This window comes from Centroberyx affinis, unplaced genomic scaffold (genome assembly GCF_046629955.1).
Source record: "Centroberyx affinis isolate AG114_WGS23_722 - 3 ecotype Tasmania unplaced genomic scaffold, CSIRO-AGI_Caff_v1 ptg004034l_1, whole genome shotgun sequence".
NCBI lineage: Eukaryota > Metazoa > Chordata > Actinopteri > Beryciformes > Berycidae > Centroberyx > Centroberyx affinis.
The window spans coordinates 122,501-142,500 of NW_027281832.1; the positions used below are offsets into that span (position 1 = coordinate 122,501).

The window sequence follows — 20,000 nt, forward strand, 5'->3', positions numbered from 1 at the left end:
AAGAGAAGAGGAGAGGAAGAGAGGAGGAGAGGAGGAAGAGAGGAGAGGAGGAGAGGAGAGGAAGAGAGGAGAGGAGACGAGAGGAAGAGAGGAGAGGAAGAGAGGAAGAGAAGAGGAGAGGAAGAGAGGAAGAGAAGAGGAGAGAGGAGAGGAGGAGAGGAGAGGAAGAGAGGAGAAGAGAGGAAGAGAGGATGAGAGGAGAGGAGAGGAGAGAGGAGGAGAGGAGAGGAGAGGAAGAGAGGAGAGGAGAAGAAGAGAGGATGAGAGGAGAGGAGAGGAGGAGAGGAGGAGGAGAGAGGATGAGAGAAGAGGAGAGGAGAAGAGGAGAGGATGAGAGGAGAGGAGAAGAGAGGAGAGAGGAAGAGAGGAGGGAAGAGAGGAAGAGAGGAGAGAGGAGGAATTGTGGGATTTTTCCCAAGAAAACGATCAAATCTGACAATACAGATTATCTACAGAAATCATCAGCTGTCAGTTAGTTTTCTTCAGTTAGTTTTCTTCAGTTATTCACTTCACTTATTACCGTTAACTAGCGAGTTTATAAAATAACGTTAACTCAACCAGCAGCCGAGCTAATGCCTGGACCAGGCGGACTAACTTCACAGAAAACCCGGGCTAGTTAACCCGGTCCTGCTGGTGGTTAGTGGCTTTAGCTAACCAGGCTAGATAAGTAAAGTACTGTTCATCTATTGTGAGAAAACGCTGTTGTTCGGAGATATCAACACACCAAACTCCATTCAAACATCCGCAGACGTCCAATACAGCAGTGTGTCCACATTTTTAAAGTTGAAATGTTATTGAAATAAATAATACGTATTGTTTGTATGCCGAATTGAAGAGTGGATCGTAATGATGCCTAACAGGTCTTAAATGTTCTATAAGGTGTTTACTTTGGCCAATACGCCGAGAAATATTAAATTGCCAGAATATTACATGGAGTTTGGTGTTTGACTCTGTCCATACAAGGCAACGCTAGGAACCAACGGTTTGGCTAGCCAAGAAGTCGCTAGCTAGCCCGACAGAGGAGGGACTAGTCGCTTTAATCTCAGCTTGTGGGATATAAACCTTCCCCGTCACATACCCATGTTCCTGCTCTGCATGTGGAGATCAGTCACTTCTCCCTGGCCGCTTCTCTTCATAAACACCGCATTCAAATAGAGTTAGCAGGCTAAGCTAAAGGCTAATGAGCTAATGTTTACAGTCTGAACAGCAGCCGCTGCTCTCTTGACCCGGAAGTGGTAATCCAGTCCACCCAAAACACTTCCCGTGGTTGTGTGTGTGTGTGTGTGTGTGTGTGTGTGTGTGTGTGTGTGTGTGTGTGTGTGTGTGCGTGCGTGCGTGCGTGCGTGCGTGTGTGTGTGAGGTCTATTTTAGCCTCTCATGTTAGCAGGGGGCTTAACTCTCATTATATCTACTTAGAGAAGAACCTGAGCCAACACTCCTCTCTCTCTCTCTCTCTCTCTCTCTCTCTCTCTCTCTCTCTCTCTTTCACTCTGTATTTCTCTCTCTCTCTCTCTCTCTCTCTCTCTCTCTCTCTCTCTCTCTCTCATTTTCTCAATATTGATTGATTGGTCATGCCAATAAAACTGGCATTATCAGTATTTCTTCAGTTACCAGAGCTGAACATGAATAATGATGACAACATAATCATTATAAACAAAAAACGTGTCTCTTCTCTCTCTGTCTCTCTGACACACAGTTAATCAGCTAATCAATTAGCCAATCAAACAATTAGCCTACTTAAACAATGTATCTCTCTCTCTCTCTCTCTCTCTCTCTCTCTCTCTCTCTCTCTCTCTCTCTCCATCCTAAACTCAACTGAACACACACCTGCTCTGCCATAGATAAACCAGGCATAATCTCATAAAACACACACACACACAACAGTGTCATCTACCTTTCTTACCTCCTCCCTCCTCCTCTTTTCAGCTCCTTTTCATTCTCGCTTCACCTTTCTCCCATATACCTGTTCTCCCCCCCTCTCTCTCTCTCTCTCTCTCCCTCCCCCCCTCTCTCTCCCCCTCTCTCTCTCTCTCTCTCTCTCAGTAAAAGGATTAACAGGGATTGGTTGTGAGCAGCACAGAGAGACAGACAGAGAGAGAGACATAGAAACGAGAAGAGCGAGAAGCAAGAAGAGCGAGAAGGAGAAGAAACAGTGAAGGTGGACGAGCAGAAGGACTGGAAGCCATTTTGGAAGACATATTGGATATTATTTGTCTTTCTGCATCTTGGAGGAGGAGAGAGAGATCGACTGGTCTAGTCTGGATCTACCTGATTAACTGTAGCTGTTAGCTCTAACCACACACACACACACACACACACACACACACACACACACACACACACTCGGTCCCAGCGATGGATCCAGACAGAGAAGAAGCTGAGGTGTTTTCAGACGCAGAAGAGCCAAACCCAGAGAGAGCAGAGGAAGAGGAGGAGGAGGAAGAGGCTCAGATCTTCAGCGCCTGGATGCAGCGCTACAGAGCGGGGGGGCAGAGGAGGAGAGGAGAGGAAGAGGAGGAGAAGGAGGAGGAAGGAGGAGCGGAGGGAGGGAGAGCCGACAGCAGGAGCAGCTTCGAGCCGCCGGCTCGAGTCCGGAGTGACCGCCGAGCGTCACTGCCCTGTCCGGTGAGAGAGAGGAGTTAGATCTACTGGAGTTAGATCTACTGGAGTTAGATCTACTGGAGTTAGATCTACTGGAGTTAGATCTACTGGAGTTAGACCTCTACTGGAGTTAGATCTACTGGAGTTAGATCTGCTGGAGTTAGATCTACTGGAGGTAGACCTCTACTGGAGTTAGATCTACTGGAGTTAGATCTGCTGGAGTTAGACCTCTACTGGAGTTAGACCTCTAATGGAGTTAGATCTACTGGAGTTAGATCTACTGGAGTTAGATCTACTGGAGTTAGACCTCTACTGGAGTTAGACCTCTAATGGAGTTAGATCTACTGGAGTTAGATCTACTGGAGTTAGATCTGCTGGAGTTAGATCTACTGGAGGTAGACCTCTACTGGAGTTAGATCTACTGGAGTTAGATCTGCTGGAGTTAGACCTCTACTGGAGTTAGATCTACTGGAGTTAGATCTGCTGGAGTTAGATCTACTGGAGTTAGACCTCTACTGGAGTCAGATCTACTGGAGTTCTACTGGAGTTAGATCTACTGGAGTTAGACCTCTACTGGAGTTAGATCTACTGGAGTTAGACCTCTACTGGAGTCAGATCTACTGGAGTTAGATTTACTGGAGTTAGACCTCTACTGGAGTTAGATCTACTAGAGTTAGATCTACTGGAGTTAGACCTCTACTGGAGTTAGATCTACTGGAGTTAGACCTCTACTGGAGTTAGACCTCTACTGGAGTTAGATTTACTGGAGTTAGATCTACTGGAGTTAGACCTCTACTGGAGTTAGATCTACTGGAGTTAGATCTGCTGGAGTTAGATCTACTGGAGTTAGACCTCTACTGGAGTTAGATCTACTGGAGTTAGATCTGCTGGAGTTAGATCTACTGGAGTTAGACCTCTACTAGAGTCAGATCTACTGGAGTTAGATCTACTGGAGTTAGATCTACTGGAGTTAGACCTCTACTGGAGTTAGATCTACTGGAGTTAGACCTCTACTGGAGTCAGATCTACTGGAGTTAGATTTACTGGAGCTAGACCTCTACTGGAGTTAGATCTACTAGAGTTAGATCTACTGGAGTAAGACCTCTACTGGAGTTAGACCTCTACTGGAGTTAGATCTACTGGAGTTAGATCTACTGGAGTTAGATCTACTGGAGTCAGATCTACTGGAGTTAGATTTACTGGAGTTAGATCTACTAGAGTTAGATCTACTGGAGTTAGACCTCTACTGGAGTTAGATCTACTGGAGTTAGATTTACTGGAGTTAGACCTCTACTGGAGTTAGATCTACTGGAGTTAGACCTCTACTGGAGTTAGACCTCTACTGGAGTTAGATTTACTGGAGTCAGATCTACTGGAGTTAGATTTACTGGAGTTAGATCTACTAGAGTTAGATCTACTGGAGTTAGACATCTACTGGAGTTAGATCTACTGGAGTTAGACCTCTACTGGAGTTAGACCTCTACTGGAGTTAGATCTACTGGAGTTAGACCTCTACTTGAGTTAGATCTACTGGAGTTAGATCTACTGGAGTTAGACCTCTACTGGAGTTAGATTTACTGGAGTTAGATCTACTAGAGTTAGATTTACTGGAGTTAGATCTACTAGAGTTAGATCTACTGGAGTTAGACCTCTACTGGAGTTAGATCTACTGGAGTTAGATCTACTGGAGTTAGACCTCTACTGGAGTTAGATCTACTGGAGTTAGATCTACTGGAGTTAGACCTCTACTGGAGTTAGATCTACTGGAGTTAGATCTACTGGAGTTAGATTTACTGGAGTCAGATCTACTGGAGTTAGATTTACTGGAGTTAGACCTCTACTGGAGTTAGATCTACTGGAGTTAGACCTCTACTGGAGTTAGACCTCTACTGGAGTTAGATCTATAGGGAGTTAGATCTATTGGGCGTTAGATCTACTGGAGTTAGAGATCTATTGGAGTTAGATCTACTGCGATTTAGATCTATGGGACCTAGATCTACTTGGACTTAGATCTACTAGGATTTAGAGATCTACTGGGATTTAGATCTATTAGAGTTAGAGATCTACTGGAGTTAGATCTACTGGACTGAGAGATCTACTGGAGTTAGATCTACTGGAGTTACATCAAGTTCAAGTTCAAGTTTATTGTCACATACATTTAAAAAGTACAATGTACATTCAAATGCAATGAAATGCATCTGCCTTGGCTCTATCTCAGCCCTTAAAAACAATATATAAATAAGAATAAATAAAAAAAACAAAAACAATAAATAAGAGCCTACAAATAATAATCACTATGAGTTATGTAAAGTGCTACTGTTCAGTAATCTACCCGCCTGGGGGTGAAAACTGTCTTTGAGATGGTTCTCCTGAGTGAAGGACTGAGACCAGACCAGGTGCTGGGCGGCTGCTGTCCTCCATCATGCTTCAGGCCTTCCTTCTACAGCGGGAGGTGTAAAGGTCCTGAATCTGTCGCAGAGCTGTTCCTATGATTTTTTAAGCCGTTTTTACTGTCCTCCTCAGTTGTTAGTGGTCTTGTTCAGTCAGGTTGCCAAACCACACCAGTATGCCTCCAGTCAGGATGCTACAAGGGTCTTTGTGGACATTCCATATTTTTTAAGGCATCGCAGAAAGTTTAGTCTCTGTTGTGTTCTTAATGACACAACTGGTGTTTAGAGACCAGCAGAGGGAGTCTGAGATCTGAATGCCTAAGAATCTGAAGAATCTGCTGGAGTTAGAGATCTACTGTGAGTTAGATCTACTGGACTTAGATCTACCAAAGTTAGATCTACTGGACTGAGAGATCTACTGGAGTTACATCTGCTGGAGTTAGAGATCTACTGGAGTTACATCTGCTGGAGTTAGAGATCTACTGTGCATTAGATCTACTGGAATTAGAGATCTACTGTGAGTTAGATCTACCGAAGTTAGAGATCTTTTGTGAATTAGATCTATTGGAGTTTGATGTGCTTGAGTTAAACATCTACTGGGATTTAGATCTATGGGACTTAGATCTACTGGACTGAGATATCTACTGGAGTTAGAGATCTACTGGAGTTAGAGATCTACTGGGATTTAGATCTACTGGACTGAGATATCTACTGGAGTTAGAGCTACTGGAGTTAGAGATCTTTTGTGAATTAGATCTGCTGGAGTTAGATCTACTGGACTTAGAGATCTACTGGAGTTAGATCTACTGGACTGAGATATCTACTGGACTTAGATCTACTAGGGTTAGATCTACTGGAGTTAGAGATCTACTGGGATTTAGATCTATTGGGAGTTAGAGATCTACTGGAGTGTGATCTACTGGAGTGTGATCTACTGGAGTTTGATCTACTGGACTTTGATCTACTGGACTTTGATCTATGGTTGTAGTTTTGTTGTAGATCTATTGGTGGATCAGTGGTAGTTGTAGATATTTTTGAGTTATATAGTATAGTTATATAGTGTAGTTTTAATGGTAGTTATTGATCTACAGGCAGCTATAGATATAGTGATAGTTATGGATCTATCAGTAGTTATTGATCTATCAGTAGTCATAGATCTATCAGTACTTATTTATCTATCAGTAGTTATAGATTTGTCGGTACTTATAGATTTATTAGTAGTCATAGATCTATCATTGGTTATTGATCTATCAGTGGTTATGGATCTATCAGTAGTTATGGATCTATCAGTATAGATGCTGGTTAGGATCATGATTCATGACTATTGGCCAGTGAGTTAATGATTTAATCCTGATCAGCAGTCTAGTGTCTGTAATCTGATCTAATCTGGTTCTGATGGCTGTTTGGAGACCAGATTATGTTAACAGGGACAGATCTACTGACAGGTACTGACGTCTGTACTGGTTAGCACCCTGATATTTACACACATATTTACCCCCCCCCCCTTGTGTCCAGGCTACTCTCTCGGCCATGCAGCTGGCCCGTCTCCACTCGTCCACTCAGGCTCCGGTCACAGTCAAGTCTCTGCTGCGTCGCTCCTCCTCCCGCCGGCTCCTCCCCCCCCAGCAGGAGGCCGGCCCCGCCCCCGAGCGACGCTCCTCCCTCATACCCACAATCCCCGAGGCAGCCGAGCCCGAGAAGCGCGCCCACTTCAGGAGACGCAACGTCATGTCCATGGTGTGTGTGTGTGTGTGTGTGTGTGTGTGTGTGTGTGTGTGTGTGTTGAAATGACGTTAACATAAAAATTCACATAAAAATACTTGGATGGAAGAGAGAGAGAGAGGGGATCTTCTGAATTAAACTCTCCCTTTGTGTGTGTGTGTGTGTGTGTGTGTGTGTGTGTGTGTGTGTGTGTGTGTGTTGCAGAGCGATGCAGACTGTGTGTGTCTGATCTGTCATGACGACCTGAGTAAAGGAGGCAGCGGCACCAGAGAGCTGCAGTGCACACACACCTTCCACCGAGAGGTAACACACACACACACACACACACACACACACACACACACACACACACACACACACACACACACACACTCTGAATACTTGAACACTTTGGTTACCAAACTCTCTCCCTCTTTCTCTTTCTCTCTCTCTCTCTCTCTTTGTCTCTCTCTCTCTCTGTTTCTCTCTCTCTCTCTCTCTCTCTCTCCCTCTCTCTCTCTCTCTCTCTCTCTCTCTTTGTCTCTCTCTCTCTCTGTTTCTCTCTCTCTCTTTCTCTCTCCCTCTCTCTCTCTCTCTCTCTCTCTCTCTCTCTCTCTCTCTCCAGTGTATAGAGGAGTGGTTGTGGAGGAAACAGTCCTGTCCTACTTGTCGTGTTCAGGTCTCCATACCACAGCCTCTCTACTGGAACTCCACCAGGGTCAAAGTCCCCTAAAACCACCAGGAGAAGACAGTGACATCATCAAAGTCCCCTACAACCACCAGGAGGGGACAGTGACATCATCAAAGTCCCCTACAACCATCAGGAGCGACAGTGACATCATCAAAGTCCCCTAAAACCACCAGGAGGGGACAGTGACATCATCAAAGTCCCCTAAAACCACCAGGAGGGGACAGTGACATCATCAAAGTCCCCTAAAACCACCAGGAGAGGACAGTGACATCATCAAAGTCCTCCAAAAAGTACCAGGAGGGGACCACCAGTGAGATAAAATGACAAATATAAAATGTATTTCGTAGCAGAATAATCAACACTGCACACAGTTTGCATTATGAATTCCTTCTGAAAATACAAATGTAAACATATATATTGTAATGTTCTAATCAATAATCAGCCTGATCAGTTTCATCTCAATATGATGGATCTGAACTCCGGACAGTTTACAGCAACACAACCAGGAACCTCACTGTGTGTGTGTGTGTGTGTATATGTGTGTGTGTGTGCAGCGATACTTCCCTAAAACAACATTATGAGTTTGTATCTGACTGTAGAGCCGGGTGGTGAATGTTGAATAAAGTCTAACTGCTGCTCTCTCTGCTCTTCTCTTCACACTTTAAAATGTAATACAGATAAAAAAAAAAATAAAAAAAAAGTGTAAATGTAAATACAAAATATAAATGCAGTTATCAAAACGCAGGTGTAAACTTTAATTTAATCATTCAAATATAAATGTACATGCAAATATAAAAATGTAAATGTAAAGTCTAAATGTAAACAGGTGAAGGTGAACGTAATGTGAGTAACAGCGCCCCGTGCTGCTGTGGTCAGACTCGGTACTGCACGCGGAAGAGTTCCGCTGCACCTGTTGAATTCTGACTCCAGTCCAACTTTAACATCCGACGTTAAGCCTTTAACACCTTTAACTTTAACTCCTAAAACTTTAACCTCTTAAACCGTCGGTGGAAAAACACAAACAGCCAGCTGGCCGCTCCGCCTCATGGATAAACTGAAGAGAGTGCTGAGCGGGCAGGATGGAGGCACCGACGGCACCGACGGCACCGACATCCTGGAGGTAACGGTAGCATGTTAGCATGTTAGCATGTTAGCATGTTAGCACGCTAGCTGCTGTTTGACTGCTGACTGACTCTGGAGTTAAGCTGCTGTAAAAACCGACAGCTGCTGTAATAAAACTGACTCCTCTGCCTGGAGATGCAGCGTTAGTCCAGTTAAAGTTCAGTTTTAAACTAAACAACATCAGGAAGAAAACTCTCATATTGTTTATAAAAAACATTAATTTGTGCTTTTTCCTCTTAAAAGACTCGAGCCATATGTTTTAGCTAGTTAGCTCCGGGTTGTCTTATGCTGGCACAGATACAGTGAAGTAATTCATCTTCATGCTCCTGTTGTCATTGTTGCTTCTGTTGTGTTTTACTCAAATCCTTTATTTCAGTAAAAGTCTAGCAGTATGAGCCTGATGTCTAACTGCTCCAGATCCTGTTGGAGTTTAAACTCTAACAACACAACATACTTAATGAGCTCATCGTATGTTTTGATGTAAAAACATAATCTGCAAAGTAACTAGTGACTCAGCCGGCAGACAGATGTAGAGGAGGAAGAGGAGGAGGAGGAGGAGGAGGAGGAGGAGGAGAAAGTCTCACAGGATGGAAAAACTCAAGTAAAGTGCCAGTACCTCAAAACTGTACTTGAGTAAATGTACTTAGTTACTTTCCACCTCTGCATCTTGTTCTTATTGATAACTGATAACTTTATCCTGTTTTCTGACGCAGTAAACCGGTTTGGGTCAATAAAGTTTTATCTAATCTAATCAGTCTGATCTAATCTAATCTAACTGATCTGATTTGATCTAATGTAATCTATAGTATCCAGTGCTGTATTAGATTACAGCAGGGTGACCTCTGACCTCTGACCTCTGACCTCCAGTCTGTGATCATCAGAAGAAGAAAAGCTTCAGTGTGATTTTTCCTTTGAAGCATCGTATCTTTATTTTATTTTATTTATTTTATTTGATCTGATGATTCTCTGTTTCTGTCTGCAGATTACCAGCTGTTTCACTGTTTCACCGTTTCACCGTTTCACCGTTTCACTGTTTCACCGTTTCACCGTTTCACCGTTTCACTGTTTCACTGTTTCACTGTTTCACCGTTTCACCGTTTCACCGTTTCACTGTTTCACTGTTTCACACTTCGTATTTACTGACTGATTATCAGGACTAAAGTTAGGAGCAGTCAGTCAGTCAACAGTCAGTCAGTAAGTGATGATGATGATGATGGTGATGATGCTGTCTCTGTCTGTCCAGGCAGCCAATCAGGCGTCGACGCTGGCCTGGGGGACGAGGGTCAAAGCCTTCCTGCTCTGCTTTGTGTTGGGAGTGACCAGCTCTGTGCTGGTGAGTCAGCCGGGCCGTCTGATTGGTCCACAAATAATATTTTCATTTCATTTCAAAACTTTACTCCAGGCTCCTCTTAAAAAAAACAAGAAGAGCTCCATAGCAGGTAAAAAGAAACAATACAGGACAGTTACACAAACAAAAGAAGATAAGAGAGTAAACACATGACAGTAAAACACACAGCGTCCTTCATCTGAAACGAGCCGGGCGATAATTCAATATTATCGTTTATCGTCTTTCAGTGGAATCATATCCTGATGATGTGAAGATATTTTAATATCGTGACACATTTCTGCTGTCTGAACTGATGATGACAAGCACATTTTACTTAAAAACTCTGATAAAATGAGGTATGGTAGGAATATTATCTGAATATTTCAGTTTTGTTTGACATCACACCGAACATCACCATTCGGTTCAATGAGATGAACATTCATTTGATTATTTAACATGATTTTGCATACATGAACCATATCATGATATATATTGATATCAAGGAAAATCCTTATGATTATTGTGATATTGATTTCAACCATATCGCCCGGCCCTAGTCTGAATTATTCACATCAAGGCTAAAACCAGGAAAACACACTTATGCCATATCACCATATTACCATATCCAACATCTAAGACGATATCTAGTCTCATATCACGATATCGATATAATATCGATATATCGCCCAGCCCTTGTACAGAAGTGTCACCCCACATCCTTCTGAGGTCGAACACCTGACTGTCCTCCACTGTCTTCCTCCATCTCAGCTGTCTTCCATGTTTTTCGAGTGACGTAAAAGTCTCATGAATTATCTTATGACTGTTCAGACTGAGGTCGCATTGCAGAAAATCAGACCTGTATCTGATTTAGGACCACATATGAAAGTGGCCCAAATCAGAATTGGACAGATCAGATTCCATGTGATTTGTGCTGTTCACACTGTTATGAAAAAAAAAGATCTGAGTCACATGTGGCGACTTCTGCCTGCAGTCTGAACGCAGCCAAAGACGCTCTCCTGACTCAGCGGTTTAGACATAAAAAGTCTTTTTACTGCTTGGCAGGTAGGAACTCTGCTCCACATTATTGACAGAAAGTGTGAGAGAGAGACAGGAAGGTATGGGAGAGAGAGAGGGGAGGACATGCAGCAAAGGACCGCGGGCCGGATTCGAACCCGGGTCGCTTTACGGTACGCGCTCTACTCAGTGAGCCACCGGGGCGCCCAGGAAGTCCACCTCTAACAAACACATGGCACTGTGAGACCAGCAAGCATCATGCCGCCCTTTATACAGCAGGCTCAACCTGCACCTGGTCTGGCTCAACCTGCACCTGGTCTGGCTCAACCTGCACCTGGTCTGGCTCAACATGGACCTGGTCTGGCTCAACCCGCACCTGGTCTGGCTCAACCTGCACCTGGTCTGGCTCAACATGGACCTGGTCTGGCTCAACCTGCACCTGGTCTGGCTCAACCTGCACCTGGTCTGGCTCAACCTGCACCTGGTCTGGCTCAACCTGCACCTGGTCTGGCTCAGCATGCACCTGGTCTGGCTCAACCTACACCTGGTCTGGCTCAAGCTGCACCTGGTCTGGCTCAGCATGCACCTGGTCTGGCTCAACCTGCACCTGGTCTGGCTCAACCTGCACCTGGTCTGGCTCAGCATGCACCTGGTCTGGCTCAACCTGCACCTGGTCTGGCTCAGCATGCACCTGGTCTGGCTCAACATGGACCTGGTCTGGCCTCTAGACGCTCTCCAACACTGTGGATGGATCTGTCTGTCGTCTAGACGTCTGATGCAGTGATGATATTTAATCTCACTGAACACATTAACAACATTATTATTCAAGAAGAATTCAGGAAATACTATTATTATACTACTATTTCCTATCCTCTTTGCATCTAACAGTCATAATATTGCTCTTTGAAATTATTTTTTTTTAAATTCTTGGACTGAGAAGTGAGAATCTTCAGTAATGTGATGTCATCATATGGGCAGAAAACACTCAGATCGTCTGCATACAGGAGCTGGTTAAGGAATTTATTTCCAACAATACAGCTGCTTCCAGAAGTCATCCATATACACACTGAACAAAAAAGTATATGTCTGTCTGTGTGTTGCCATGGTAACAGCCTGCCTGTCTGCCTGCCTGTCTGCCTGTCTGTGTTGCCGTGGTAGCAGCCTGCCTGTCTGTCTGTGTGTTGCCGTGGTAACAGCCTGTCTGTCTGTCTGTGTGTTGCCGTGGTAACAGCCTGCCTGTCTGCCTGTCTGTGTGTTGCCGTGGTAACAGCCTGCCTGTCTGTCTGTGTGTTGCCGTGGTAACAGCCTGTCTGTCTGCCTGTCTGTCTGCAGGGCAGCTGTCTGCTGTGGGTTCCAGGAGTCGGCCTGGCTCTGTTCGCTGTTCTCTACAGTCTGGGAAACCTCTGCTCTCTGGCCAGGTCAGACACAACCAGGCCAAACTGGGCCAAACTGGGCTATTAAACCACACTAAACCAGACTCACCCAGGCTATTAAACCAAACCAAACCAGGCTAAACCTGAACAAACTAAACCAGACTAAAGGCTAAACCAGGCCAAACACACTCACCCAGGCAAGGAACCAGGTTCAAACGGGCTCAACCAGACCAAACCAGGCTAGACAGCACAGTCTTTTTTTATCCAGACTAGTTGACTAAGTTGAACACATTCCTGTTTCACCAGAATACTTTACATTAACAGTATGATGGAGCAGCAGTAGCAGCAGTAGCAGTACTATTAGCAGCGGTAGTAGTAGTAGTAGTAGCAGTAGTAGCAGTAATAGTAGTAGTAGTAGTAGTAGTAGCAGTAGTAGCAGTAATAGTAGTAGTAGTAGTAGTAGTAGTAGTAGTAGTAGTAGTAGTAGTAGCAGTAGTAGCAGTAATAGTAGTAGTAGTAGTAGTAGTAGTAGCAGTAGTAGCAGTAATAGTAGTAGTAGTAGTAGTAGTAGTAGCAGTAGTAGTAGTAGCAGTAATAGTAGTAGTAGCAGTAGTAGCAGTAATAGTAGTAGTAGTAGTAGTAGTAGTAGTAGTAGTAGTAGCAGTAGTAGCAGTAGTAGTAGTAGTAGCAGTAGTAGCAGTAATAGTAGTAGTAGTAGTAGTAGTAGTAGTAGTAGTAGTAGTAGTAGTAGTAGCAGCAGCAGCAGCAGCAGCAGCAGCAGCAGCAGTAGTAGTAGTAGTAGTAGCAGTAATAGTAGTAGTAGTAGTAGTAGTAGTAGTAGTAGTAGTAGTAGTAATAGTAGTAGTAGTAGTAGTAGGAGGGATGCACCGATCCGATACTTGGTATTGGTATCGGGCCGATATTGGCCTAAAATGCTGGATGGGACATCAGTGGCAGTGAACATTATAATCCGATCCGATCCAGAGCATCAGTTCGATCCCCGGAGTAATAAACAGCGTAGTCGCCTGCTGTGAAACATGCCTGAGTTTGCACATGATGCAACACGAGTGAGTGAAGGAGTTGGAAAGAAAGAGAGCGTGCAGACAGTGTGCTGATGTAAACATGTCAGCGGTTGGGAATTATTTTAGCCCCAAAGGGACGGTAGATGGCTGTGGTATTACTAGCATCCCAAAGATCTTTATCCAACTCACTTTACCAAGATCTTCATCTGGCGACGCCTTCCAAACGCCTGCTCCTTGGCTCAGACTTACATGGAGTGTCCTTGGGCTTAGTATCATGCACACGCACCATAAAGGTTTCAGTTAAGTCTTCTGTTTTCACAAAATGAAGCTTTTTGGAGCTGGGAGCTAAAGCTAATGCTACTGCACTGATGACATGTCAGTGACTGTCAGTGAACAGAGGAACAGGCTGACAGCAGAGAGAGGTTTCTGAAGAGGAACCTGCCCCCTGTCCTTAAGTGATTAAAACTAGACTAGACTTGGCACACACTGGAGGTCCTGACCAGAAAAAGCCTGTGTAGCAGTATTTTTTCTGTCAGTTATTCACACTAAAGAAAAGGGAAAAAATAGAAGTAACAGCTGTATGGTTGTTTCAATATAGTTTTTAGCAGTATGCACTGGTCAGTTTACTGCTGTCTTGCACTTTTGTGAGTTTTTTTGCACTGTACTCCTATATTGCAGCAGTCTTTTATATATCCTAGGAACTGTCATTCCTATTTTTGTCAGTTCTTTTGCCCTGCTGCTTTTCTTTTTTTAACAATAAAATTATTGTTCCCATGGTATTTACATGTTGTATGCAGCTGTGTAATTATAGAAGAAAAAAAGGGGTCAATATTGGATCAGTACTCAGTAGTAGTAATAGTAGTAGTAATAGTAGTAGTAATAGTAGTAGTAGTAGTAGCAGCAGTAGTAGTAGTTTAGTCTGCCAACTCACGTAAACAGATTATTGAGAATGAATGCAAACACATACACAGAGTTTAGTTTGGCGGCTCGGCTCTGGTCCTGTCCCCCCTGCAGCAGACAGCCAAGAGAGCAGGGAGTGACGATGGAGAACTTCCCCCCCCCGGGGAAGACCTGAATCAGAGCCTGCAGGTGGAGGCGGGGATGATGAAATGAATACTGAGCAGCAGTCTGAGCAGCTCAGCAGCAGCATGGCAATGTGAAAGTGTGTGAGCAGGTGCAGGAAGCTTAACCAGACCGCCTTATTGAGAGGGGGGCGCTTGATAAGAGTGTGTGAGTAGTGTGTGTGTCAGGTGACCGCAGCACGACTCCAGTTGTCTGCCTGAACTAGCTTGGCAGGCTTCGCTTCGTTAGCAGTAGCAGTAGCAGTAGTAGCAGTAGCAGTAGCAGTAGCAGTAGCAGTAGCAGTAGCAGTAGCAGCAGCAGTAGCAGTAGCAGTAGTAGCAGTAGCAGTAGCAGCAGCAGTAGCAGTAGCAGTAGTAGCAGTAGCAGTAGCAGCAGTAGTAGCAGTAGCAGTAGCAGTAGTAGCAGTAGTAGCAGTAGCAGTAGCAGCAGCAGTAGCAGTAGCAGCAGCAGTAGCAGTAGCAGTAGCAGTAGTAGGGGTGTAACGGTTCGGTTCGGTATATACTGTATATCTGGTTCACTGGGGACGGGAAACACATTTACAAATTCCAATTTACACAATGTATTTTTTCAAAAAAATCTTAAGTTTGCCTAAATGAAAACATTTTCACTGAAAATTAAAGTCCAGTATAACAAAATCACCAGACTTTCTTTCAAAAGTAAATGCTCCTCTTTGTTATTATAGCATAGAATATCCCTGCAGTGTAGATTACATCTGCCAACATCAACAGTGCAGCATAAAATGCAACTTAAATGATGTAGTGAAACCTGCCACTAATGAATAGAGCTAATACAGCTACAAATGCACAAGTCGATCCGAAACCCACGGGTCCCGCAGGTGTCTCTGCAGGCGGGGCGGTCAGGTGTCTCTCCAGGCGGTCAGGTGTCTCTCCAGGCGGTCAGGTGTCTCTCCAGGCGGTCAGGTGTCTCTCCAGGCGGTCAGGTGTCTCTCCAGGCGGGGCGGTCAGGTGTCTCTCCAGGCGGGGCGGTCAGGTGTCTCTCCAGGCGGGGCGGTCAGGTGTCTCTGCAGGCGGGACGGTCAGGTGTCTCTCCAGGCGGTCAGGTGTCTCTGCAGGCGGTCAGGTGTCTCTCCAGGCGGTCAGGTGTCTCTGCAGGCGGGGCGGTCAGGTGTCTCTCCAGGCGGTCAGGTGTCTCTCCAGGCGGTCAGGTGTCTCTCCAGGCGGTCAGGTGTCTCTGCAGGCGGTCAGGTGTCTCTGCAGGCGGTCAGGTGTCTCTGCAGGCGGGGCGGTCAGGTGTCTCTCCAGGCGGTCAGGTGTCTCTGCAGGCGGGGCGGTCAGGTGTCTCTGCAGGCGGGACGGTCAGGTGTCTCTCCAGGCGGTCAGGTGTCTCTGCAGGCGGGGCGGTCAGGTGTCTCTGCAGGCGGGGCGGTCAGGTGTCTCTCCAGGCGGTCAGGTGTCTCTGCAGGCGGGGCGGTCAGGTGTCTCTGCAGGCGGGACGGTCAGGTGTCTCTCCAGGCGGGGCGGTCAGGTGTCTCTGCAGGCGGGACGGTCAGGTGTCTCTCCAGGCGGGGCGGTCAGGTGTCTCTGCAGGCGGGGCGGTCAGGTGTCTCTCCAGGCGGGGCGGTCAGGTGTCTCTGCAGGCGGGGCGGTCAGGTGTCTCTCCAGGCGGGGCGGTCAGGTGTCTCTCCAGGCGGGGCGGTCAGGTGTCTCTGCAGGCGGGGCGGTCAGGTGTCTCTCCAGGCGGTCAGGTGTCTCTCCAGGCGGTCAGGTGTCTCTCCAGGCGGTCAGGTGTCTCTCCAGGCGGTCAGGTGTCTCTCCAGGCGGTCAGGTGTCTCTGCAGGCGGGGCGGTCAGGTGTCTCTGCAGGCGGGACGGTCAGGTGTCTCTCCAGGCGGGGCGGTCAGGTGTCTCTCCAGGCGGGACGGTCAGGTGTCTCTGCAGGCGGTCAGGTGTCTCTGCAGGCGGGGCGGTCAGGTGTCTCTGCAGGCGGGACGGTCAGGTGTCTCTCCAGGCGGTCAGGTGTCTCTGCAGGCGGGACGGTCAGGTGTCTCTGCAGGCGGTCAGGTGTCTCTCCAGGCGGTCAGGTGTCTCTGCAGGCGGGGCGGTCAGGTGTCTCTGCAGGCGGGACGGTCAGGTGTCTCTCCAGGCGGTCAGGTGTCTCTGCAGGCGGGACGGTCAGGTGTCTCTCCAGGCGGTCAGGTGTCTCTCCAGGCGGTCAGGTGTCTCTGCAGGCGGGACGGTCAGGTGTCTCTCCAGGCGGGGCGGTCAGGTGTCTCTGCAGGCGGGACGGTCAGGTGTCTCTCCAGGCGGTCAGGTGTCTCTGCAGGCGGGACGGTCAGGTGTCTCTCCAGGCGGTCAGGTGTCTCTGCAGGCGGGACGGTCAGGTGTCTCTGCAGGCGGTCAGGTGTCTCTCCAGGCGGTCAGGTGTCTCTGCAGGCGGGGCGGTCAGGTGTCTCTGCAGGCGGGACGGTCAGGTGTCTCTCCAGGCGGTCAGGTGTCTCTGCAGGCGGGACGGTCAGGTGTCTCTCCAGGCGGTCAGGTGTCTCTCCAGGCGGTCAGGTGTCTCTGCAGGCGGGACGGTCAGGTGTCTCTCCAGGCGGGGCGGTCAGGTGTCTCTGCAGGCGGGACGGTCAGGTGTCTCTCCAGGCGGGGCGGTCAGGTGTCTCTGCAGGCGGGACGGTCAGGTGTCTCTCCAGGCGGTCAGGTGTCTCTGCAGGCGGGGCGGTCAGGTGTCTCTGCAGGCGGGACGGTCAGGTGTCTCTGCAGGCGGGACGGTCAGGTGTCTCTCCAGGCGGTCAGGTGTCTCTGCAGGCGGGACGGTCAGGTGTCTCTCCAGGCGGTCAGGTGTCTCTCCAGGCGGTCAGGTGTCTCTGCAGGCGGGACGGTCAGGTGTCTCTCCAGGCGGTCAGGTGTCTCTGCAGGCGGGACGGTCAGGTGTCTCTCCAGGCGGTCAGGTGTCTCTCCAGGCGGGGCGGTCAGGTGTCTCTGCAGGCGGGACGGTCAGGTGTCTCTGCAGGCGGGACGGTCAGGTGTCTCTCCAGACGGGGCGGTCAGGTGTCTCTCCAGGCGGGGCGGTCAGGTGTCTCTCCAGACGGGGCGGTCAGGTGTCTCTCCAGGCGGTGCGGTCAGGTGTCTCTCCAGGCGGTCAGGTGTCTCTGCAGGCGGGACGGTCAGGTGTCTCTCCAGGCGGTGCGGTCAGGTGTCTCTCCAGGCGGTCAGGTGTCTCTGCAGGCGGGACGGTCAGGTGTCTCTCCAGGCGGGGCGGTCAGGTGTCTCTCCAGGCGGGGCGGTCAGGTGTCTCTCCAGGCGGGACGGTCAGGTGTCTCTGCAGGCGGGACGGTCAGGTGTCTCTCCAGGCGGTCAGGTGTCTCTGCAGGCGGGACGGTCAGGTGTCTCTCCAGGCGGTCAGGTGTCTCTGCAGGCGGGACGGTCAGGTGTCTCTCCAGGCGGTCAGGTGTCTCTCCAGGCGGTCAGGTGTCTCTGCAGGCGGGACGGTCAGGTGTCTCTCCAGGCGGGGCGGTCAGGTGTCTCTCCAGGCGGGGCGGTCAGGTGTCTCTGCAGGCGGGACGGTCAGGTGTCTCTCCAGGCGGTCAGGTGTCTCTGCAGGCGGGGCGGTCAGGTGTCTCTGCAGGCGGGACGGTCAGGTGTCTCTGCAGGCGGGACGGTCAGGTGTCTCTCCAGGCGGTCAGGTGTCTCTGCAGGCGGGACGGTCAGGTGTCTCTCCAGGCGGTCAGGTGTCTCTCCAGGCGGTCAGGTGTCTCTGCAGGCGGGACGGTCAGGTGTCTCTCCAGGCGGTCAGGTGTCTCTGCAGGCGGGACGGTCAGGTGTCTCTCCAGGCGGTCAGGTGTCTCTCCAGGCGGGGCGGTCAGGTGTCTCTGCAGGCGGGACGGTCAGGTGTCTCTGCAGGCGGGACGGTCAGGTGTCTCTCCAGACGGGGCGGTCAGGTGTCTCTCCAGGCGGGGCGGTCAGGTGTCTCTCCAGACGGGGCGGTCAGGTGTCTCTCCAGGCGGTGCGGTCAGGTGTCTCTCCAGGCGGTCAGGTGTCTCTGCAGGCGGGACGGTCAGGTGTCTCTCCAGGCGGTGCGGTCAGGTGTCTCTCCAGGCGGTCAGGTGTCTCTGCAGGCGGGACGGTCAGGTGTCTCTCCAGGCGGGGCGGTCAGGTGTCTCTCCAGGCGGGACGGTCAGGTGTCTCTGCAGGCGGGACGGTCAGGTGTCTCTCCAGGCGGTCAGGTGTCTCTGCAGGCGGGACGGTCAGGTGTCTCTCCAGGCGGTCAGGTGTCTCTGCAGGCGGGACGGTCAGGTGTCTCTCCAGGCGGTCAGGTGTCTCTCCAGGCGGTCAGGTGTCTCTGCAGGCGGGACGGTCAGGTGTCTCTCCAGGCGGGGCGGTCAGGTGTCTCTGCAGGCGGGACGGTCAGGTGTCTCTCCAGGCGGGGCGGTCAGGTGTCTCTGCAGGCGGGACGGTCAGGTGTCTCTCCAGGCGGTCAGGTGTCTCTGCAGGCGGGGCGGTCAGGTGTCTCTGCAGGCGGGACGGTCAGGTGTCTCTCCAGGCGGTCAGGTGTCTCTGCAGGCGGGACGGTCAGGTGTCTCTCCAGGCGGTCAGGTGTCTCTCCAGGCGGTCAGGTGTCTCTGCAGGCGGGACGGTCAGGTGTCTCTCCAGGCGGGGCGGTCAGGTGTCTCTGCAGGCGGGACGGTCAGGTGTCTCTCCAGGCGGTCAGGTGTCTCTGCAGGCGGGACGGTCAGGTGTCTCTCCAGGCGGTCAGGTGTCTCTGCAGGCGGGACGGTCAGGTGTCTCTGCAGGCGGGACGGTCAGGTGTCTCTCCAGGCGGTCAGGTGTCTCTGCAGGCGGGACGGTCAGGTGTCTCTGCAGGCGGGGCGGTCAGGTGTCTCTCCAGACGGGGCGGTCAGGTGTCTCTCCAGGCGGGGCGGTCAGGTGTCTCTGCAGGCGGGACGGTCAGGTGTCTCTCCAGACGGGGCGGTCAGGTGTCTCTCCAGGCGGGGCGGTCAGGTGTCTCTCCAGGCGGTCAGGTGTCTCTGCAGGCGGTGCGGTCAGGTGTCTCTCCAGGCGGTGCGGTCAGGTGTCTCTGCAGGCGGGACGGTCAGGTGTCTCTCCAGGCGGGACGGTCAGGTGTCTCTCCAGGCGGTGCGGTCAGGTGTTTCTCCAGGCGGGGCGGTCAGGTGTCTCTGCAGGCGGGACGGTCAGGTGTCTCTCCAGGCGGGGCGGTCAGGTGTCTCTCCAGACGGGGCGGTCAGGTGTCTCTCCAGGCGGTGCGGTCAGGTGTCTCTGCAGGCGGGACGGTCAGGTGTCTCTCCAGGCGGTCAGGTGTCTCTGCAGGCGGGACGGTCAGGTGTCTCTCCAGGCGGTCAGGTGTCTCTGCAGGCGGGACGGTCAGGTGTCTCTCCAGGCGGTCAGGTGTCTCTCCAGGCGGTCAGGTGTCTCTGCAGGCGGGACGGTCAGGTGTCTCTCCAGGCGGTCAGGTGTCTCTGCAGGCGGGACGGTCAGGTGTCTCTGCAGGCGGGGCGGTCAGGCTTGACTGGGATCATACTGAGATACTCGCGGGTTGAAAAAACCCCCTGACCCGCTGTTTTGGTCCGACCAGCTCTCCCCCTCAGCAGTAGTAGTCCAGTAGTAAGTAGGGTTGGGCATTGAGAACCGGTTCCAAATTAGAACCGGTTCCAAAATTCCGATTCCAATTTTAATTTCGATTCTGCTGATCGATTCCT

At 49.8% G+C, this 20,000-nt stretch overlaps 2 protein-coding genes across 2 annotated transcripts in view; one reads left to right on the top strand and one right to left on the bottom strand.

Annotated features, from left to right (window-relative positions):
• Positions 1 to 1,199, bottom strand: part of LOC139663509 (zinc finger protein ZFMSA12A-like) — an 11,742-nt gene extending 10,543 nt beyond the window's left edge. Inside the window, exon 1 of the mRNA XM_071542200.1 lies at positions 1,079 to 1,199. Within this exon, the coding sequence (XP_071398301.1) occupies positions 1,079 to 1,136 (58 nt within the window). The 5' untranslated portion in view covers positions 1,137 to 1,199. The remainder of the gene's footprint in view (positions 1 to 1,078) is intronic.
• Positions 1,200 to 8,301: 7,102 nt separating this feature from the next.
• The window catches only part of LOC139663510 (vesicle transport protein SFT2B-like), a 14,139-nt gene continuing 2,440 nt past the window's right edge, over positions 8,302 to 20,000 (top strand). Inside the window, exons 1-3 of the mRNA XM_071542201.1 lie at positions 8,302 to 8,503; positions 9,749 to 9,838; positions 12,179 to 12,264. Coding sequence (XP_071398302.1) covers positions 8,429 to 8,503; positions 9,749 to 9,838; positions 12,179 to 12,264 — 251 coding nt within the window. The 5' untranslated portion in view covers positions 8,302 to 8,428. The remainder of the gene's footprint in view (positions 8,504 to 9,748; positions 9,839 to 12,178; positions 12,265 to 20,000) is intronic.